This window comes from Ailuropoda melanoleuca, chromosome 18 (genome assembly GCF_002007445.2).
Source record: "Ailuropoda melanoleuca isolate Jingjing chromosome 18, ASM200744v2, whole genome shotgun sequence".
NCBI lineage: Eukaryota > Metazoa > Chordata > Mammalia > Carnivora > Ursidae > Ailuropoda > Ailuropoda melanoleuca.
Genome location: NC_048235.1, coordinates 25708970 through 25728798, shown reverse-complemented (window position 1 = coordinate 25728798; position 19829 = coordinate 25708970). Strand labels below are relative to the sequence as shown.

The window sequence follows — 19829 nt, the reverse complement described above, 5'->3', positions numbered from 1 at the left end:
AGGTGGCTACCGCTTCCCGGCGCCCTGACACGGCGGCTCCCTCCCCCTTCTGTTTAGCTTCCGATATCTGTGCGCGGTTTCACGGCTCCCCGCTTCGTACCTCGATACTCAGCGCTGGAGATGTTCATTTGTAGAGATCCAGATGTATCTTCCTGCGTCTCAGGCTGATTCCGTGGATATTCCTGCTGGTCTGGTACCTATCCAGCTCAACTCAGGGGACCGGCTGAAAAAGGTGTCCCCTACTCCTCCGCCATCTTAACCTCCCGAGAGAGAGAATCTTAAGCAGACTCCACGTTGAGCATGGAGCCCGACTGGGGTGCCATCCCATGACCCTGAGATCACAACCTGAGACGAAACCAAGAATTAGACGCTTATCTGACTGTGCCACTCAGGAGCCCCTATTTCTTCTTTTCTAAATTGTTCAGTTTTACATTTTTTAACTTTATATAAATGGCATCATACTTTAATCTCTCACAACTTGTTTTGACATTATGTTTCATATGGCTGTAGTTCGTTTTCACTGGTCGTGTTGTATTTCCTGACGTGTTGTATACTACAGTTTATCCACTCTGCTGGTCAGTAATGGACATTTCAGTTGTTCAATAATAGTGCTGCTTTGAACACTCGTCTACTTGCTTTTAGGTATACTACGTGTATAAGAGCTTATCTGGGGTAGTGGTTCTCACAGATTTGGGCTTTAGGATTTGCTGTTTCCACCCTAACTGCAGTGTAATGCAATCCAGTTGAAACACTAACTACCATCACCTGGGTGTTTCAGTTGGTTAAGCATCTCACTCTTGATTTTGGCTCAGCTCGTGATCTCGAGCCTGTGAGATTGAGCCCCACATCAGGCTCTGCACTGGGCCTGGAGCCTGCTTGGGATTCTCTTTTTCTCTCTCTGCCCCTCCCTCCATTCTTTCTCTCTCTGTCTCTCTCTCTCACATCCACTCTCTCTTCCCCTTCTCTAAACACACACATACACACACACACAACCCATAACCACCTGGACTTAGTGGCAGACTCCACAAGTTAAGAGTTTAGTCTTCCACAAAACTGCGCTTACTTCAGATGCCAGCCACAGGTGGGTTCCCCAAGCCATCCACACCTATGACCAACTGGTTAAAAATTCAAGAGTTCCCATGAACTCCTCAGTTTCAGTAATTCACTAGAACAACACACAGAACTCAGGAAAGCACTGTACTTACAATTACAGTTTTATTACGTGGGACATACATAGAGTGAGATCTGGGAGGTTCCTGAACATAGAGCTTCCATGTCCTCTCTCCATGGAGTCTGGAAGCATCACCCTTCCAGCACATCAGTGTGTTCACCAATCAGTAAGCATCACTGAGCTTTAGTGTTTATTGGGGTTCCACTAAGGAGGCACAATTAAGTAAATCTTTGGACATGTGACTGAACTCATTCTCCTGCCCTTTTCCCAGGTGGAGCAACTGGAAGTCCTAACCCTTCAGTCACATATGTGGTCTTTCTGGTCACTAGCCCCCATTTTGAAGCTGTGTAGGGGCCCACCCTGAGTCACTTTTTAGCATAACAAAATCACTCCTATCATTCAGGAAATTCCAAGGGTTTTTGAAGCTCTTTGCCAGGAGAAAACCAAGTATATTCTTTATACACGGTCCCTTTCATCACCCTTCAAATTTAAGACCTAAAGAACTCTTGTTAATGAGGATTACTGACATCTATTAATGTTTACTGTACCAAGTTAAAATCAAGAAATTTTTTAACATATTAATTTTTCATTTAGAAATAATAACACATCATGTTTAATATAAATAATATTTTAATGAAAAATAACTAATTCCCAAAGAAGAGTGCTGTTGTTTTCCATTATTGCAAATCAGGCTTACTAGAAGTCAGGTGAATCCTCACACCTGCTTCTGCATTTAGTCTTCTGCAGTTTTTGTTGTTTTGAAGAATATGAAGAAATACAACCTCACAGATACGTAGTTGGAAAAGAGGACCTTGCTGTCACCTTGAAATGCTCTTGGGGACCCTCAGAAGTTTTGGGATCACACTTTGTGAATTGATGCTTGAGTATTTATACCTAGAGAATGGAGTTGCTAGGTTAGAAGGTAATGCACATCTTCAGCCTTACAAGATAATGCCTAATTGTTTTCTAAAGTGACTGTACCAGTTTACACAGTCACCAGTATATGAGAGTTCTGTTTGCTCTGCACCTTTTTCAGCATTTGATATTGTCAGACTCTAATATTTTTTGATCTGAGAGGTATGGAAAAAATACACTTCACTGTAGTTTTAACTTTTGTGTTTGTTTTTCATATGGCTAGGTACTGTTTAAATACCATAGATTCCCCACTGATTTGAAATACCAATATCAACATCTTCAAAATCCTGGGGGTTTTTTGGTGTTTTTTCTGACTATGGTGTTCCATTGTTTATTTTTGTCTCAATAACCACAGTTTTAAGTTGCCTATTATTTACTAACCCCTTTCTTACTAATAAAACCTAAATTTAATTGAGTGATAGTATACCCAGCTAATTAAAATTGCTGTAATTATTAAATTATAATATTTAATAGTGCCAGTTTTCTTCCTCCAGTTACTTTCTCAAATTTTCTTGATTATGTTTCTTTTTCCACATAGCTTTTAGTATTATTTTTGTCAACTTCAAGATTGAATCAACTTTAGGGACTTAATGTAGAAAGATTTTGCATATTCACAATAATAAGTACTCCTTCTCAAAAATAAATTATGCCCGTTCCCTCCTTAAGCAAATCTTTTATGACCCTCAGTTTTTTAGAAGTCTTCCTATCAGCCCAGACCATTTCTTAAGTTTATTCTTAGGTATTTTACATTTTTTGTTGCAATAGTGAGCAGATTATTTTCATTTTTAAGAGAGTATAAATTTGTGGAGATAAAAATTAAGGTAATAAAGATATAAACTGATAAATCTCTCTCTTCCCCATTCCTAAGTCACCTAGTATTCCTTTCTCCATAGACAACGTTATCTTTTAAAGATAATTTATGCACATTTAGCCAAATACTCTTATACTTCTATTTTTATTATGGATAATTCTAACATATATGAAAATAGAACCCCATGTACCCATTTTCAAGGTTCAGCAGTTACAAACTGGGTGATTTTAAAGCAGACAACTCAGATATTATATCATTTTTTTTAATGTGTGTGTATGTGTGTGTTAAACCAACTGGTGATTTTAAATCAACTTTATTGAGAATGCAACCTAGGAAAAAGAGATGAAATATATGAATTAGGGATTAAGAAACATGAAGAATAAAAGTAGAAGTTTGAATATAGGTAACTAGAAGTTCTAAGGAAATAGAGCAATGCCACAACAATATTCAAAGATAAAGTTGCAGAGAATTTCACATGTCAAAGATATCAAACCTTAAATACAAGAAATCCATGATATACTTACAGTAGAACGTTATAATGAAAATGCAGAACACCAGAGACAAAGATTTTTTAAAGCTGTCAAAGAAAAAAGATTTGCCAATGAATGAGTGACAGTTAGATTGGAGGCAATTTCTTTTTTTTTTTTTTTTTTTTTTTTAAAATTTTATTTATTTATTCAACAGAGATAGAGACAGCCAGCGAGAGAGGGAACACAAGCAGGGGGAGTGGGAGAGGAAGAAGCAGGCTCATAGCGGAAGAGCCTGATGTGGGGCTCGATCCCATAACTCCGGGATCACGCCCTGAGCTGAAGGCAGATGCTTAACCGCTGTGCCACCCAGGTGCCCCAGGAGGCAATTTCTTAATAGAAGCAGTAGATGGTAGTAAGTAGTGAGATAACATCTTAAGAGTGCTGAAAGAAAATGGCAGGCAGTCTAGAATTTTATACCCAGGAAAATTTAACTTGATATGGCAGGTTTTTAAAAAAAAAAAAAAAGAATTTATCATTCAGTTGTAAAGATTTAAAACATTCCTTTTAAGTTCGGGAGAAAGACCAAGGCACCTGACATTATCATTTATATTTGACATATGTTAGAACTCCCAGCCTGCCCAGTAAGGCAGGCATAAGAAATAAATGGTATAGTAATTGGGAAAAAAGAAATAAACTGAAAATCGCTATTATATGCCCTTCATCATCCAGAGAGGATATGGTTGTTTATGAAGAGAAATTATTAGAATTAATAGGAGCTTAACAAGATTTCTTTGTAGTCAATGTATAGAAACCAGTTTCACTGAAGATCATTTTGCCTAGTAGTTGAGTGCATTCACTCTGATGCCAAGCTGCCTGGCTTTGAATTCCAGATTCAACAAACACTTCCTAGCTATGTGTCTTTGGGCTCATTATTTAACTTACACATTTTTCCATAATTTTAAAATAAGTGTATCTCATAGGGAGACAATGGTTAAATGGATCAATATATATCTAAAGCACTTAGATAAGGGTCTGATTCCTAATAAATGTTACAGATGAATGTTAGTTTTATCATCCTGAATGCCATTTTAAACATTAGCAGTGAATAAATAAAACTTTTTAAAAAGATAACATGTAGTAATTTTTAAATTATGAAGAACTTAGAATAAATTCTTTAAAACATGTTAGAACCTCATGGAAAAAATAAGCTTTTTTGAAGGATAGCTGACATGAATAAGTGGGGAGATAGCCCATGTTTTAGATAGGGAGACTAGTAAAACAATGTCATTTGATCAGTGGTAGGTTCAGTGAATTTTCAATTAAAACCTAAACAAGATTTCTTATTAGACAAACATTTTAAAATATGTATGTAAAAGCAAAGATGCTTCAGAAGAACAAGACTTGTTTTTTCTTTTCTTTTGGTTATGCCCAAACATATATCAATTACTGTGGTATGGTGTTGGTGCAGGAATACAGAAAGACACCAACCAGTAAAACAGATCAGAGACCCTAGAATTCATGCATATGTGGAAAGTTGATTTATGTTAGAGATTATCATGAATACGGAAAGATTTTTCAAATAAATGCTAGCATGATTTGATACTCATATGGGAAAATTGAGCCCTTACTTACCTCAGACCAAAATGAATTTCAGGTGATTTAAAGACTTAAAGGTAAAAGGCAAAACTATAAAACTTTTAGATGAGAATAGAGGGGATTATCTTTAAAACTTGGGGAGAACCATTTCTTAAATTTGATCAGAAGTAAAAACACAAATATAAAGGAAAAAATTCATAATTTCAACTACATTAAATATTTTTGTTCAAAAAATTGAAAAGACAAATTTAGAAAGTGAGGGGAAATTATTTGCAACAAGTATGATTGGTGAAAAGCTAGTAGCTTAACAAGATTTTTTGCAAATACATAGAATAAATAGTCTCATAGACAAGTGAGTAAAAAACTTGAACAGGCATCTCATAGGTTTGAAAACACAAATGACCAATAAATATACTCAGTCTCATCAAAAATCAAACATGCAAACTAACCATAGTGAGATAGCATTTGCAGATATCAGATTGGCAGAAATTAATGTCAGCCAATATCAAATGAGGTGAGGATATGAACAACTGGAACTCTCACACACTGCTGGTAATAGGATAAAAATCCAGTATAATAATAGATTGAGAAATTAAACTACACAAAAATTAAAATTTTGCTATGGGAGGCAAATGCCATAAATGAAATTAAGACAAAAATATTGGAACACTTATTATGACAGACAAAAACTAATTTCTCTGTATATAGAATCCTTACAAATCATTTAAAAACCATCTTACCTATAAGAAGAAAAAATGGAGAAAAAGATGGGAACAAATGATAGAAAAAATAAAATGACTCAACCTCACTAGTAATGAAAGAAATGCAAATTAAAACCACAAGATTCTGTTTTGACTAAAATTAGCTTGATAAAATATTTAAAAATCTTTGAAGAGAATATTCTTATTTCCCTTATATAAGTAAAAATTAATTAAAACAATAATAAAAGCCAAATAAAGATGAATTATTTTAAAACTGAGAAAACACCACCTGAGATCAGAATTATGAAGTCACAAAAGTTAGGGGAAGAGTGTATTAGTTCAGGAACAGATTGGTCAAGAGTATTAAATGTAGAGAGGCTAAGTAAGTTACGAGCCAGAAGTGTACTTATATGAGCGAGATACTGATGTGAAAAATCACTGGTGACTGAAGATTGCTATTGAGGTAGAGTTGGAAATCGAAACAGATTGAGGAGAAAGTGGGAGGTGATCTGGATAAGGACAAATATGACAAAACAAGTATTTTGTTTTTAAAATGATCGGGTTTGAGCTTGTTTAAATGCTTTTGGGCAGGATGCAGAGAACCAAAGTGAGTAGGGATGAAACTCAGAATACAGTGGAGAGATAATAGGAGAAAGAGCCTTGAAATGGAAATCATGAGACCTAGTTTTTATTGTCCCAATTTTTTGATATTTAGTTGTATTGTTTCATCTCTAACAGGTTGGCAAACTTTTTCTGTAAAGGGCTAGAGAGTAAACATTTTAGTCTTTGTAGGCCATTGGGTCTCTGTCACATTTACTCAGCTATGCTTTTCTAATAGTAAAGCAGCTGTAGACGATAGATAGATGAATGGGTGTGGCTCTGTCCCAGTAAAACTTACTATGGACCCTTACATTTGAATTTCATATAATTTTATAAGTGACATGAAGTACTATTCTTGATTTTTTTTCATTTAGCTTGTAGTCCCTGTGAAAAGTAATAGTAGGCTACAATTTGCCGATCCCTGATCCATAAAATGAAAAATAGGACAAAAATATATTTTATCTCTGCATTGTGTAGTCTTAACTGAGGGATTCTTGGCTTAATTTCACTAAGTGTATATGTAGTTTATCATATGTGCGATGTGATTTAACCTTTTGTTTATCAGAAGTAATTCTTAGTCTGAACCATTTAGCACTCTACAAAAGAACTCAGAATTTACTTTTGTGACTAAAGTTCTGAGAATATTGCTTATTCATCACTTATTCATCAGGAACTCTGTCCTGAGATTACTAGAAGAGGAGTGAATGATCTTTGCTGTATCATCATTACAGTATTAGTGTAATATTCTAAAATAGACTTATTTTTTACTTAAGTTTATTTTGGGATGGAAAATGAATAGAAAATCAGTATTCGGCACAAATGTAATTGTAAAAATAAGTTAAGATAGAAGGGTTATTTGCCAGAAAACTCTGAAACTGAGGCATCTTTTGTTGTTAAAGAGAGATCAGCAAGCTTTTAGAGATTTTAAAGTTAATTAATAATAAGCTGACGCATGTAAAAGGCAAAAAATCATAACAGCCTACTGTTAAAGGGTAGCAGAGGTAAGGGAAACCAAGCTATTCTTGTTTTATTCTTTTTTTTTTTAAGATTTTATTTATTTATTTAACAGAGATAGAGACAGCCAGCGAGAGAGGGAACACAAGCAGGGGGAGTGGGAGAGGAAGAAGCAGGCTCCCAGCAGAGGAGCCCGATGTGGGGCTTGATCCCAGGACTCTGGGATCACGCCCCGAGCCGAAGGCAGACGCTTAAGGCGTCCCTCTTGTTTTATTCTTAATTTAAAAGGGAGTGCTTCTGATATTTAGCAATTTGCTATAAATTTTTGGTAGATACTCATCATATTATGAATGTTTCTGTCAATTCCACTTTACTAAACTTTTTTCTAAAAATCATAAGTGAATTTTGAATTTGATCAGATGCTTTTCTGCATCTATTGAGATAATCACTTGATTTTTCTTTTTTAAAAGGGTTATGTAGTAAATGAAAGGTACATATTTCCTATCGCTAAATCTCCCATGTGTTTTTGGGATGAACTCCGCTTGTTTATGAGACATTAATATCATTTTTATTTTTAGAATATCCATTTGTAACTACTAATTTTTTTCTTAATGGTATTAAGATGATGAATCCTTTTAATTTCTTCTTGAATCAGTTTTAATAAGTTTTTCTGAAATGTATTATTTTGTATAATCCTTTTTTTTAAAAGATTTTATTTATTTAAAGAATGAGCACAAGCAGGGGGAAGGACACATGGAGAGAGAGCATTTCAAACAGACTCTTCGCTGAGCATGGAGCCCAATTCAGGGCTGGATCTCACAACCCTGAGATCATGACCTGAGCTGAAATCAAGAGTCAGACGCTTAACTGACTGAGCCACCCAGGCACCCCTTGTATAATACTTAAATGTATTAGCTTAAATCTGCTCATAATATACAAGTCCTATATGAATAGATGTTTTAGTTGTTGGGGAACCTTTCTGCTTTTGGTTTGTTTGTTTGATCTTTTTTCTTTCTTTCATTTGAATATCTATTAAGGACCTAACATATGCTGTGCCCTGTGCATTAACTGTTCTTGAAGTTTTTAGAATTGATTTTCTCTTTCTACTGCTCACCTAGGATAACCCAGGACCTCATAGGACAGCCTCAGCATGAACACTCAGAATTCAGACTTCCTGATTTTATTTTTATAAAAATAAGTGATACATGTAAATACATGGACAGTGGTTATAGGACTATTGTATGTATTCTGCAGTATATAATGGAATATGTTCTGTACATGTATGTAAAAATAGTATAAATATAATGGTTATGGAACTGTGATATATGACTGTAAAGATTTGTATGAATTTGTTATCAGTTTAACATGGCTAATTTGTTTGGCTGAAGTTAAAAGATTATTATTCCTGCTTGAAAAATTGCTGGGTGCAACTTATTTAATGAAGAACATTGAATATCATTGTGCCCTGAATATTCATCTTTCATCACAGTTTTTAACTTAGCTACTTTGCGGGGCACCTAGCTAGCTCACTCAGTAGTGTATGTGACTCTTGATCTCAGGGTTATGAGTTCAAGCCTCATGTTGGGAATAGAGCTTACTTTAAAAAAAATTAAAATAAATACTTTCTAACTTAGCTTAGTATTATCCTAACCACAAAGGAACAAAATCAGTGAATTTCAGAAGTCTACTTTATTAGTAAATTCTATCAGAGGAACATTTTATAAGAAACCATAGAGCTGAAATAGTATTCATCTTTACCGAAAATACAATTTAACTGTAGTTAAAGGCAATATTGAGTATTGTTGAAGTACTTGGCTCTTCAAGTATATTCAACTGATGATAGTATACCTTTGTGTGCAGTAGGTATATATCCTGTTGAATTGAAGAGGTTTTTTTGTAATTTAAGTCATTAAAGAAGTTATTCTTCCCTTCCAACGCAGGGCTCAAACTCACAACCCCAAGATCAAAAGTCGCGTTCTCTCCCAACTGAGCCAGCCAGGCACTCTGGCTCAAGCTAGTGTATCTTAAGGGTATTCTTGTTAGGAGGCAACACTACTAGTGTCTATCAAGGAGGCGGGGTGAGAAAGACTGATTTTCTTCTATTTCTAGAGGTCTCTGTCCATTTTTCCTATTCCGATCCATGTTTGATTGGGATGTTGTAAGATTATCTTTCATAAAGAGTGGAGTGGAGATTGAGGGCAAGATCTTTTGTGAACTTCCTGTAGAATCTTCTCCTTTGTGATCCTTCTGTAGAATTTTGGCAACTCTTAATGTAGATTATGATCTAAGTTTGAACTAAGCAGTTAATAGCTGGAGGCCTGTGAACCATATTATGAAATGGTATGAAAAATCCATGTCTATGTGTATTTCTTTGTGGGTAGGCTCGTAACTCTCCTTCAATACCTGGTTATGAGTTCTACTTGAAAGGTTAAGAATCATTGTGTTGAGTGTGGGGTAGAGGGAAGGCTGGAGAGAGAAAGGAGGAGGGAAGAAAAGAAATCTGTTACTAGTGTGACAATATATGAGGCCTTAATCCATTTATAGAGTGATACTATGAAACAACAGCAAATGGGTGACTGTTCAGGCACTTGCAGGGATAGTCATGCAGTAGTTGGTTTACAACTTTAGTAAGTTTCTTCCAAAGGCAGAGATTCTGATTTAGAGAATATCATTCTATTCATGGAAATGTGTCAGCAAAATACTTTAAAAAATATAGTATTTGGCAAGAATTTTACTAAATGTTAATTAAAATTGTTTGGAAGTTATTAAGCTTTTCAGGAACACAGAATTTTGGTTACCCAATTATAGTCACATAAACTACACAGAAGAGGTCTATTAGAAACTACAAAATAAATATTCAAAAAATTACATAAAAGGTAAAGTTGTTAGTTCATTTTTTATTTTGGATAACTTGGCAAATTGAGATTGGAATCTTGTGAATGTGAACAATAATATATATTCAGTTCCACGTAAGAATTTTTAAACTGTTATACTGCCGTTGCCTCTTCTGTATTTATTGACCTTTTATTTAATACTTTGGGGTTGATTTTAGGCCACCAACAAAATGGAAATGAAAGAGATTGCTAAACATAAGACACTGTGGAAAATGAACTCAACCAGTGACCCTTTATTAGTCGCTGGTGTAGAAGTCAATCCTCTGAAAAAATTCACTATTCCCAAGATCAGGAGGACAGCTGGGAAAGGTAATATTTACTGTCTCCATGGAAGATGGGTTTATTTCATAACTATGATTGCATTTCTCTGATTCTCAGTTTGTTTGTCTTCTGTTTTGACTATATGAAATTAGGTTAAGTCATGCCTTTAATTCCTTAAACACACATGTATCCACACAAAGGTACATGGAACAGACATGTCTCCTAACGTGTCTCCATGTCTCCACTTAAAAATTCTGTATATCATACATAAAACAAATAGTAGAAGACTTTGAAAGGTTTAGAGAAGAAAATGGACCAGCTAAGGACCCTGGGAATCAAGGAATGTCATTGCAGTAAGTTCTCTGGATTTTATTTTTTTGTTTCCTCCATGTCTTAGATTGGATGCCAGCAGTCCAGGAATGCTAGCTGGAATAGACACAGAAAACCCCAAGAAAAGTCTGTTCTCCCTTGCCAAGGACTGGGAAAGGCACATCCTAGAAAAATAAAAACCTAGTTGAGAATAAATACCTTACTCCTACAAAAAACTAGAGGTAAAAATATAACCTGTACACCTTTGTTAGCAAAGACTTAAGTGGAGGACTTAGACTTCCACTTATGCCTTTCCACTTACTTCCCCTTGGCAGTAACAAGTTCCCCTCCCTGCCATCCCCTGCCTCTGCAGTCTCCATGGTTTTCTACCTCTGCCCTGTGGTGATGAGCCACCCCTTCTCACTTGGAGTAGAGCCAATGAAGACCAAGTAAGGAGCCTGGACTTCTGTCACACCTGTCAGTTACAAGGCACCCATCCCTCTCCCACTTTGTCAGTGGAGGCTGAGTCAGGAACAGTGACTTCTCCCCCTTCCTCGTGGTAACAAAACATCCCCCCACAGTGTCACTGGAGACCCTGTGGAGAGCCAGAACTTCAGTCCCACCTGGTAGTAAAGAATTCGTAAGCCCCCCCTTTCCCTACTGGCAGATTCCCCTGTTGGCTCAGTTTCAGTAGAAGCTTGCTAAAACCCAAGATTAAATATGATCCAGAGTCTCTTAACATCCAAAATGACCAAGATATAAGTTTTTTGAAATCATTCATTTACCACCAACCAGGAAAATCTCAACTTAAATGAGAAATAATCCACAAATGCCAACACTCTGATGAAACAGAAGTTGTAATTATCTGGCAAGGCTTTTAAAGCAGCCGTTATAATGATGTTTCATAAGCAATTATGAACACTCCTGAAACAAAAGAAAAATAGAAAATCTCAGCAAAGGAATGGAAAACATAATAAAGAACCAAGTAGAAATTTTAGAACCGAGAAATACAGTAATTGAAATAACTCAGCGGAAGGGTTCCAGAGATGAATTGAGAAGACTTTGGGAAGAGTCAGTGAATTTGAAGATAATAGCAATGGAAATTACTCAGCCTGAACAACACAGAAGAAAAATTGGCAGAGCTTCAGGGACATGTGGAACAATAATAAGAGATTAAACATCTTTGTCCTCAGTGTCCCCAAAGTAAAAGAGTGTGGGAAAGTATTTGAAGTAATATTGGCTAAAAATTTCCCAAATTTGGCAAAGGGTATAAACCTATATAGTCAAAAGGCTGAATAAGCTTTAATAAATAAGATAAACCCAAAAAAAGTCCATGCTACAGCACATCATAATCAAACTTCTGAAAACTAAGGACAGAAAAATCTTGAAAGAAACTAGAGCAACCATATATCTATAAGGGAAAAAAATTTTTTTAAGATTTACTGTTTTTGGAGGGCACGTGGAGGAAGGGGCAGAAGGAGAGGGAGAAAATCCTCAAGCAGACTTCTCACTGAATGTGGAGCCCAATGCAGGGCTCAATCCCAGAACCCCAAGATCATGACCTGAGCTGAACACCAAGAGTCAGCTGCCCAACCAGCTGAGCCACCCAGGCTCTCCTGGGGGGAAAAATGTTTTTAAAGTAAGCTCTACACCCAACAGGGTCTTGAGCTCATGACCCCAAGATCAAGAGTCACATGCTTTACCAATTAAGCCAGCCAGCTGCCCCTATAGGGGAAAAATTTTTTGAATGACTGAAGATTTCTCATTAGAAGCCATGGAGTCCAAAGGAAATGGCACATTTTTCAAGTGTAGAAAGAAAAGAACTGTCAACCCAGAGTTCTGTCCCTGGCAGAAATATCCTTTAGGAGTAAAAGTGAAGTAAACATTGTCAGATGAAGTAAACTAAAAATTTTACATCAGCAGATCCACCTGAAAGAATGGCTAAACAAAGTTCCCTAAACAGAAAACAACAAAAGAAAGAAGCTAGGAACATTAGGAATGAAGAAAGAACAATAGGAAGAGTCAAAATATAGGGAAATTTAGTGGACCGTTCTTCTCTTGAGTTTTTTCTTTTTTTTATTCTTTTTTTTTTTTTTTTAAGATTTCACTTATTTATTTGAGAGGGAAAGAGAGCCCAAGCAGGAGGAGCTGCAGAGGGAGAGGGAGAAGCAGGCTCAATCCTAGGACCCCAGGATCATGACCTGAGCCAAAGGCAGATGTCTAAGCAACTCAGCTACCTAGGCACCTCCTCTTGAGTTTTCTAATTGTATTTGACAGTTGGAGAAAAATTGTAACATTCTCTGATGTGATTCTCAGCGAATATGAGGGAAATAATTATAAAGTGAGATATTACCTTTGGAGGGAACTAGGTGAATAGGTATAGGCTCTTTCTGTGTTATATTTTACAACTACATGTGAGTCTACAGTTAACCTCAGAATTAAAAGTTTTTATAAAAATAGATCAAGATGAATTTTTTAAATGTTCAAGTAACCCATAGGTAGTCAGGAAAATGAAATAGAGAATTGAACAATGAAGGGAAAAATAAACAGATAAATGGCAGGCTTAAGCCCTAACATATCAATTATATTAAGTGTAAATGATCTAAATATACCAATTAAAAAACAGAAGTTGACAGACTATATTAAAAAACATGACTCAAGTATATACTGTTGATAAATTCACTTCAAATATAGTGATACACACTTTTTGAAAATAAACATAAGCAGAAAGATAGGCCATGCAAACAATCGAAATAAAGTGAGAGTAGCTTTATTAATATCTGATAAAGTAGACTTCTGAGGAAAGAAAACTACCAGGAACAAAGAGAGATATTGCATAATGATGAAAGGGTCAGTCTACCAAGAAGACATAGCAAACCTTAATGTGTATGTACCAAACAACAGAGCTTCAATATGCATGAAGCAAAATTGTTAGAACTGAAAGAAGAAATGGACAAATACAGAATTACAGTTGGAGACTTTAGCACACCTCTCTCAACAATTGATAGAACTAAAACTAAAGACCCCAATAAAAAGGAGACTTACAGACCAACATTCTTGATGAACATGGATGCAAAAACTCTCCTCAAGATACTAGCTAATTGAATCCAACTGTACATTAAAAGGATTATTCACCATGATCAAGTGGGATTTATTCCTGGACTGCAGAGGGGGTTCAATAATCCACAAATCAGTTAACGTGATACACCAAATTAATTTAAAAAAGGATAAGAACCATATGATCCTCTCAATAGATGCAGAAAAAGCATTTGATAAAATACAGCATCCTCTCGATAAAAACTGTCAAGAAAGTTGGGATAGAAGGAACATACCTCAACATCATAAAGGACACATGTGAAAGACCCACAGCTAATATCATCCTCAATAGAGAAAAAAATCTGAGAGTTTTTCCACTAGGGTCGGGAACATGACAGGGATGTCCACTCTCACCACTGTTGTTCAACATAGTACTGGAAGTCCTAGCCTCAGCAGTCATCGAGATAAAAAGCTTCTGCAGAGCAAAGGAAACAATCAACAAAACTAAAAGGTAACCTTTGGAATGGAAGAAGATATTTGTAAACGACATACCTGATAAAGGGTTAGTATCCAAAATCTATAGCAACCTTATCAAACTCAACACCCAAAAAAACAAATAATCCAGCTAAGAAATGGGCAGAAGACATGAACAGACATTTTTCCAAAGAAGACATCCAGATGGCTAACAGACACATGAAAAGATGCTCATCATCACTCATCAGGGAAATACAAGTCAAAACCACAATGAGATACCACCTCACACCTGTCAGAATGGCTAAAATGAACACCTCAGGAAGCAACAGATGTTGGCAAGGATGTAGAGAAACCCTCCTACACTGTTGTTGGGAATGTAAACTGGTATAGCCACCCTGGGAAATAGTATGGCAGTTCCTCAAAAAGTTAAAAATAGAACTACTCTGTGACCCAGCACTTGCACTATTAGGTATTCATCCAAAGGATACCAAAATGGTGATTCGAAGGGGCACATGCATTCCAATATTTATAGCAGCATTATCAACAATAGCCAAATTATGGAAAGAGCCCAAATGTCCATAGACTGATGAATGGATAAAGAAGATGTGATGTATACACACACACACACACACACACACACACACACACACACACGATGGAATATTACTCAGCAATCAAAAAGAATGAAATCTTGCCATATGCCACGATGCGGATGGAACTAGACAGAGTGCATTATGCTAAGCAAAATAAGTCAGAGAAAGTCAAATATTATATGATTTCACTTATATGTGGTATTTAATAAATAAGAAATATGAACATAGGGGAAGAAAAGGAAAAATAAAATAAGATATAAACAGGGAGGCAAACCATAAGAGACTCTTAACTACAGAATAAACTGAGGGTTGAGGGTGGGAAGGCCAGTGGGGGAATGGGCTAAATGGGTGATGGGCATTAAGGAGGGCACTTGTTGGGATGAGCATTGGGTGTTTTAAGTAAGTGATAAATCACCAAATTCTACTCCTGAAACCAGTACTACAGTATATGTTAACTGACTTGAATTTAAATTAAAAAAGAAAAAACAATTGATAGAACTATTGAGACAGAAAATCAGCAGTTGTGGTGCCTGGGTGGCTCGGTTGATTGAGTGTCCAATTCTTGATCTCAGCTCAGGTCTTTATCCCAGGGTCGTGAGTTTAAGGCCGATGAGTTTAAGCCCCACATCAAGACAGAAAATCGGCAAAAATATGGAACAACTTAAGCTGTCAAGCAACAGAATCTGATTGACATTTGTACATGACTTCACCCAACAACAGCAGAATAGACATTCTTTTCAAGTGCTGATTTGACACCCATCAAGATAGGCATATGTTGGGCCACGAAACACATTTCAACATATTTCAAAGAATTGGAGTCATACAGAATGTGTTCTTGGACCATGTGCAAAGTAGAAATTAATAGAGAGCAATATGTAAGTCTCCAAATACATGGAAAATAAACAACACCTTTCTAAATACTCATGAGATTTCAAGGGGAATAAAAATATACATCAAATAAAAATGAAAATGTGACCTATCAAATTTGAGGGATACAGCTAAAGCATTGCTAACAAATTTATAGTACTAAATCCTTAAATTAGAAAATAGGAAGGATTTCATATTACCCAGTAATATCACCACTGGGTATTTACCCAAAGAATACAAAAACACTAATTCAAAAGATCTGTGCACCTCTGTGTTTATTGCAGTAGTATTCACCATGGCCAAATTATGGAAGCAGCTCAAGTGTCCATTGGTAGATGAATGGATAAAGAAGATGTGGTATACACGCACATGTGCACACACAATGGAATATTAATCATACATAAAGAATGAAATCTTGCCATTTGCAACAACATAGATGGATCTGGAAAGTATAATGCTAGGCAAAATAAGTCAGAGAAAAACACCATATGATTTCACTCATATGTTGCATTTAAGAAAATGAACTAAAAAAGAGACAAACCAAAACCAGACTCTTCACTATGCAAAACAAGCTTATAATTACCAGAGGTAGGTGGGTAGGGAGATGGGTGAAACAGGTGAAGGGGATTAAGAGCACACTTACCATGATGAACACTAAGTACTGTATAGAATTGTTAAATCACTGTATTGTACATCTGAAACTAATATAACACTGTATGTAAACTATACTGGAATCAAATTTTAAAAATAAGAAGGATTTCATAACCGTAATCTCAGTTTCCACCTTAAGAAAATAGAATATCAAGCCCAAAACAAGCAGAAGAAGGAAAATCAATGAAACAAAAAAGCTGGTTGATTGAAAAGATCAAAAAATTCACAAACCTTTAGCAAGACTGACAGAAGACACAAATGCTGCAAATTACCACTACCAGGAATGAAATGGAATATCATTTCTGACCCATGCCATTGAAAGGTTAAAAAAGGAATACTATGAACTATAAACTTGACAACTTAGATGAAATGGACCAGTTTATCAAAAAGTACAAAGTAACAAAACTTACACAATACTAAATAAATTATTCAAATACCCTTATTTATAACTATTACAGAAATTGAATTCATAATTGAAAACACTGTTGTAAAGAAATCTCTAGGCCCAGATGGCTTTATTGGAGATTTCTTATTTAGAAAGAGTTAATACAAATTCTATAGAACCTCTTCCAGAACATAGAGAATAATTTTATGAGGCCACTATTACCCTGGTTTTAAAACCAGACAAATTTAATACAAAAAAAAAGAACAATACATACCAATATCCATCATGAATATTGATGTAGAAATCTTATACAAAATATAAGCAAACAGAATTCAGTAGTACTGAATATAAAATGAATTTTACACTACTTCCAAAAGAGTTTTATTTCAGGAATGCAAGCCTGGTTTTGTATTTGAAAGTGAATCTATATTTGAAGGATAAAGAACAATTACATGATCGTATTAATTAATGCAAAATAAGTATTCAACTAAATCAGCACTCGACTAAATTCAACACTCAGAGAGACCCAGCCAACTAAGAACAGGGGAATTTCCTCAACTTCATAAAGAATATATAAAAAATACCTGTAGTTAATATCACTTAATGATGAACAACTGAAGCTTTCTCTGTAAGAGAAGACAGCAAGAACATTCTCTTTTACCATTCTTATCAACATAATACTAGAAATTGTAGCCAGTGCAAAAAGTGAATGAATTTAACTTAAAAATAGATTGGAAAAGGAGACATAAAACTTTTTATTTGAAGATCACGTGATGGTCTACATAGGAAATCCCAAGGAATCTAAGAAAAAAAGAAAAAAATTCTCTGATAAGTTCAGCAAGTCACTGGGTGCAGGATCAAAATGGAAAAATCATAGAAGCAACCTAAGTGTCTATGGATGGATAGATGGATGGATAAAGAAGAGGTGTTGTGTGTATGTACACACACACACACACACACACACACACACACACACACTAGAATATTACTCAGCTGCAAAAAAGAATAAAATCTTCCCATTTGTGACAATACGGATGGACCTAGAGGGTATCATACTATGTAAAACAAGTCAGAAAAACACAAATACCATATGATTTCACTTAATATGGATTCTAAAAAACTAAAGCAAGTGAACAAACCAACAAAAAAACAGAAATAGACTCATAAATACAGAGAAGAAACTAGGCGATGCCAGAGGAGAGGGAGGTACAAACTTCCATTCATAAAGTAAATAATTCATGGGCATGAAAAGTACAGCCTAGGGGATAGTCATTAATATCGTAGTAACTTTGTATGGTGATGGGTGGTAACTACACTTACTGTGGTGAGCATTCCATAATGTATATCATTGTTGAATCACTATGTTGTATATCTGAAACTAATATATTGAATGTCAACTATGTTTGAATTAAAAAAGAAAAAATAGAAAAATCAATTGAATTTCTATATATTAGCAAAGAATACATGAAAATCAGAATATTAAACATAATGCCATTTATAATAGCTCAAAACATGAAGTACATATGTATAAATCTAACAAAACGTGTAGTGTTTTTATGCTTTAAACTGCAAATGCTAGGCCACCTGGGTAGCTCACTTGGTTAAACATTAGACTCTTAAGGGGCACCTGGGTGGCTCAGTCAGTTAAGCATCTGCCTTCAGCTCAGGTCGTGCTCCCAGGGTCCAGAGATGGAGCCCTGCATCTGACTCCCTGCTCCGCAGGGAAATTGCTTCTCTCTCTCCCTCTGCCCCTCTCCTTGCCCCGCCCCAGCTTGCTCTCTCTCTCATTTGCACACTCTCTCTCTAATAAATCTTTTTTTAAAAAAAAGCATTGGACCCTAGATTCCTGCTCAGGTCATGATCTCAGAGTCCTGAGATTAGGTGCCACATTGGGCTCCATGCTGAGCATGCTGAGCATATACCCACATTAAAATGCTCATTTGATTTTCTTTCCATTAATTTTTTTTTAATTTTTGCGAAGGTATATTCAGTCGAGGAAAGGTAGTCTCTTTATCAGATATTGCTGGAGCAATTGGACAACATCCATAGGCAAGAAAAGGAACTTCCCCCTACTTCACACAAAAAATAATGCAAAATAAATCCTGGGTGGGGTCCCTGTCTGGCTCAGTTGGTGGAGCATGCAACTCTTGATCTTGGAGTTGTGAGTTCAAGCCCCATGTTGGGTGTAAAGATTACTAAAACAAATAAATAAACTTTAAAAAAGAAAAAAATTGGTAAATTGGCTTCATCACAATTAAAAACTTATTTTCTGAAAGACTGTTAGGTAAGTGAAAAGAAAACTTAGAGAGGAAGAAAATGGGGGTTTTGGGTTTTGAGGGGGTATAGTTTACACACAATGTTACATTATTGTCAAGCATACAACATAGTGATTCAGTGGTGTGCTCACCACTAGTGTAGCTCCTGTTGCCCTACAACACTATTACAATACCATTGACTCTGTTCCCTACTGGGTACCTTTTCTCCCCATGACTTATTCTTTCCATAACTAGAAGCCTGTATCTCCCATTCCCCTTTACCCATTTTGCCCATCCTCCCACCCCACTTCCCTCAGGCAGCCATCAGTTTTTCTATGTATGGGTCTGATTCTGCTTTTTTATTCATTTGTTTTTCATTTTCCACGTATAGGTGGAATCATATGGTATTTGTCTTTCTCACATCATCTTCATCCATTCCTCTATTGCTGGATACTTGGGCTGCTTCCATATCTTGGCTACTGTAAATAATGCTGCAGTAAAGATAGGGGTGCCTGTACCTTTTCACGTTTGTGTTTTTATTTTCTTTGGGTAAAAACTCAGTAGTGGAATTATTGAATCATATGGTATTTGTATTTTTAATTTTTGAAGAACTCCATTTCTGCCAATAGTGCATGAGGGCTCCTTTTTTCTACATCCTTGCCAACACTTATAAATCATGTCTATGAAAAGAGCTCATATCCAGAACATATAAAGTGCTTTCAAAACTAATTAGTAAGCAAAAATGGGGGTGGTGAGACAATCCAAACAGTAAGGAAAAAGACGTGAACAGACATTTCACCAGAGAGGATGTACGGGTGGCAAATGAGCACATAAAAAGATGTTCAGCATCATAGCCATTAAGGAAATGGAAACCACAATGAGACAT

The 19829-nt window shown here is 35.8% G+C and overlaps 1 protein-coding gene across 5 annotated transcripts in view; it reads left to right on the top strand.

Moving 5' to 3' along the window:
• Positions 1 to 19829, top strand: part of TEX15 (testis expressed 15, meiosis and synapsis associated) — an 84819-nt gene that overhangs the window by 25713 nt on the left and 39277 nt on the right. For all 5 annotated transcript variants that reach the window (XM_034647644.1, XM_034647645.1, XM_034647646.1 and 2 more), the window contains exon 3: positions 10271 to 10421. In XM_034647644.1, the coding sequence (XP_034503535.1) occupies positions 10283 to 10421 (139 nt within the window). In that variant the 5' untranslated portion in view covers positions 10271 to 10282. The remainder of the gene's footprint in view (positions 1 to 10270; positions 10422 to 19829) is intronic.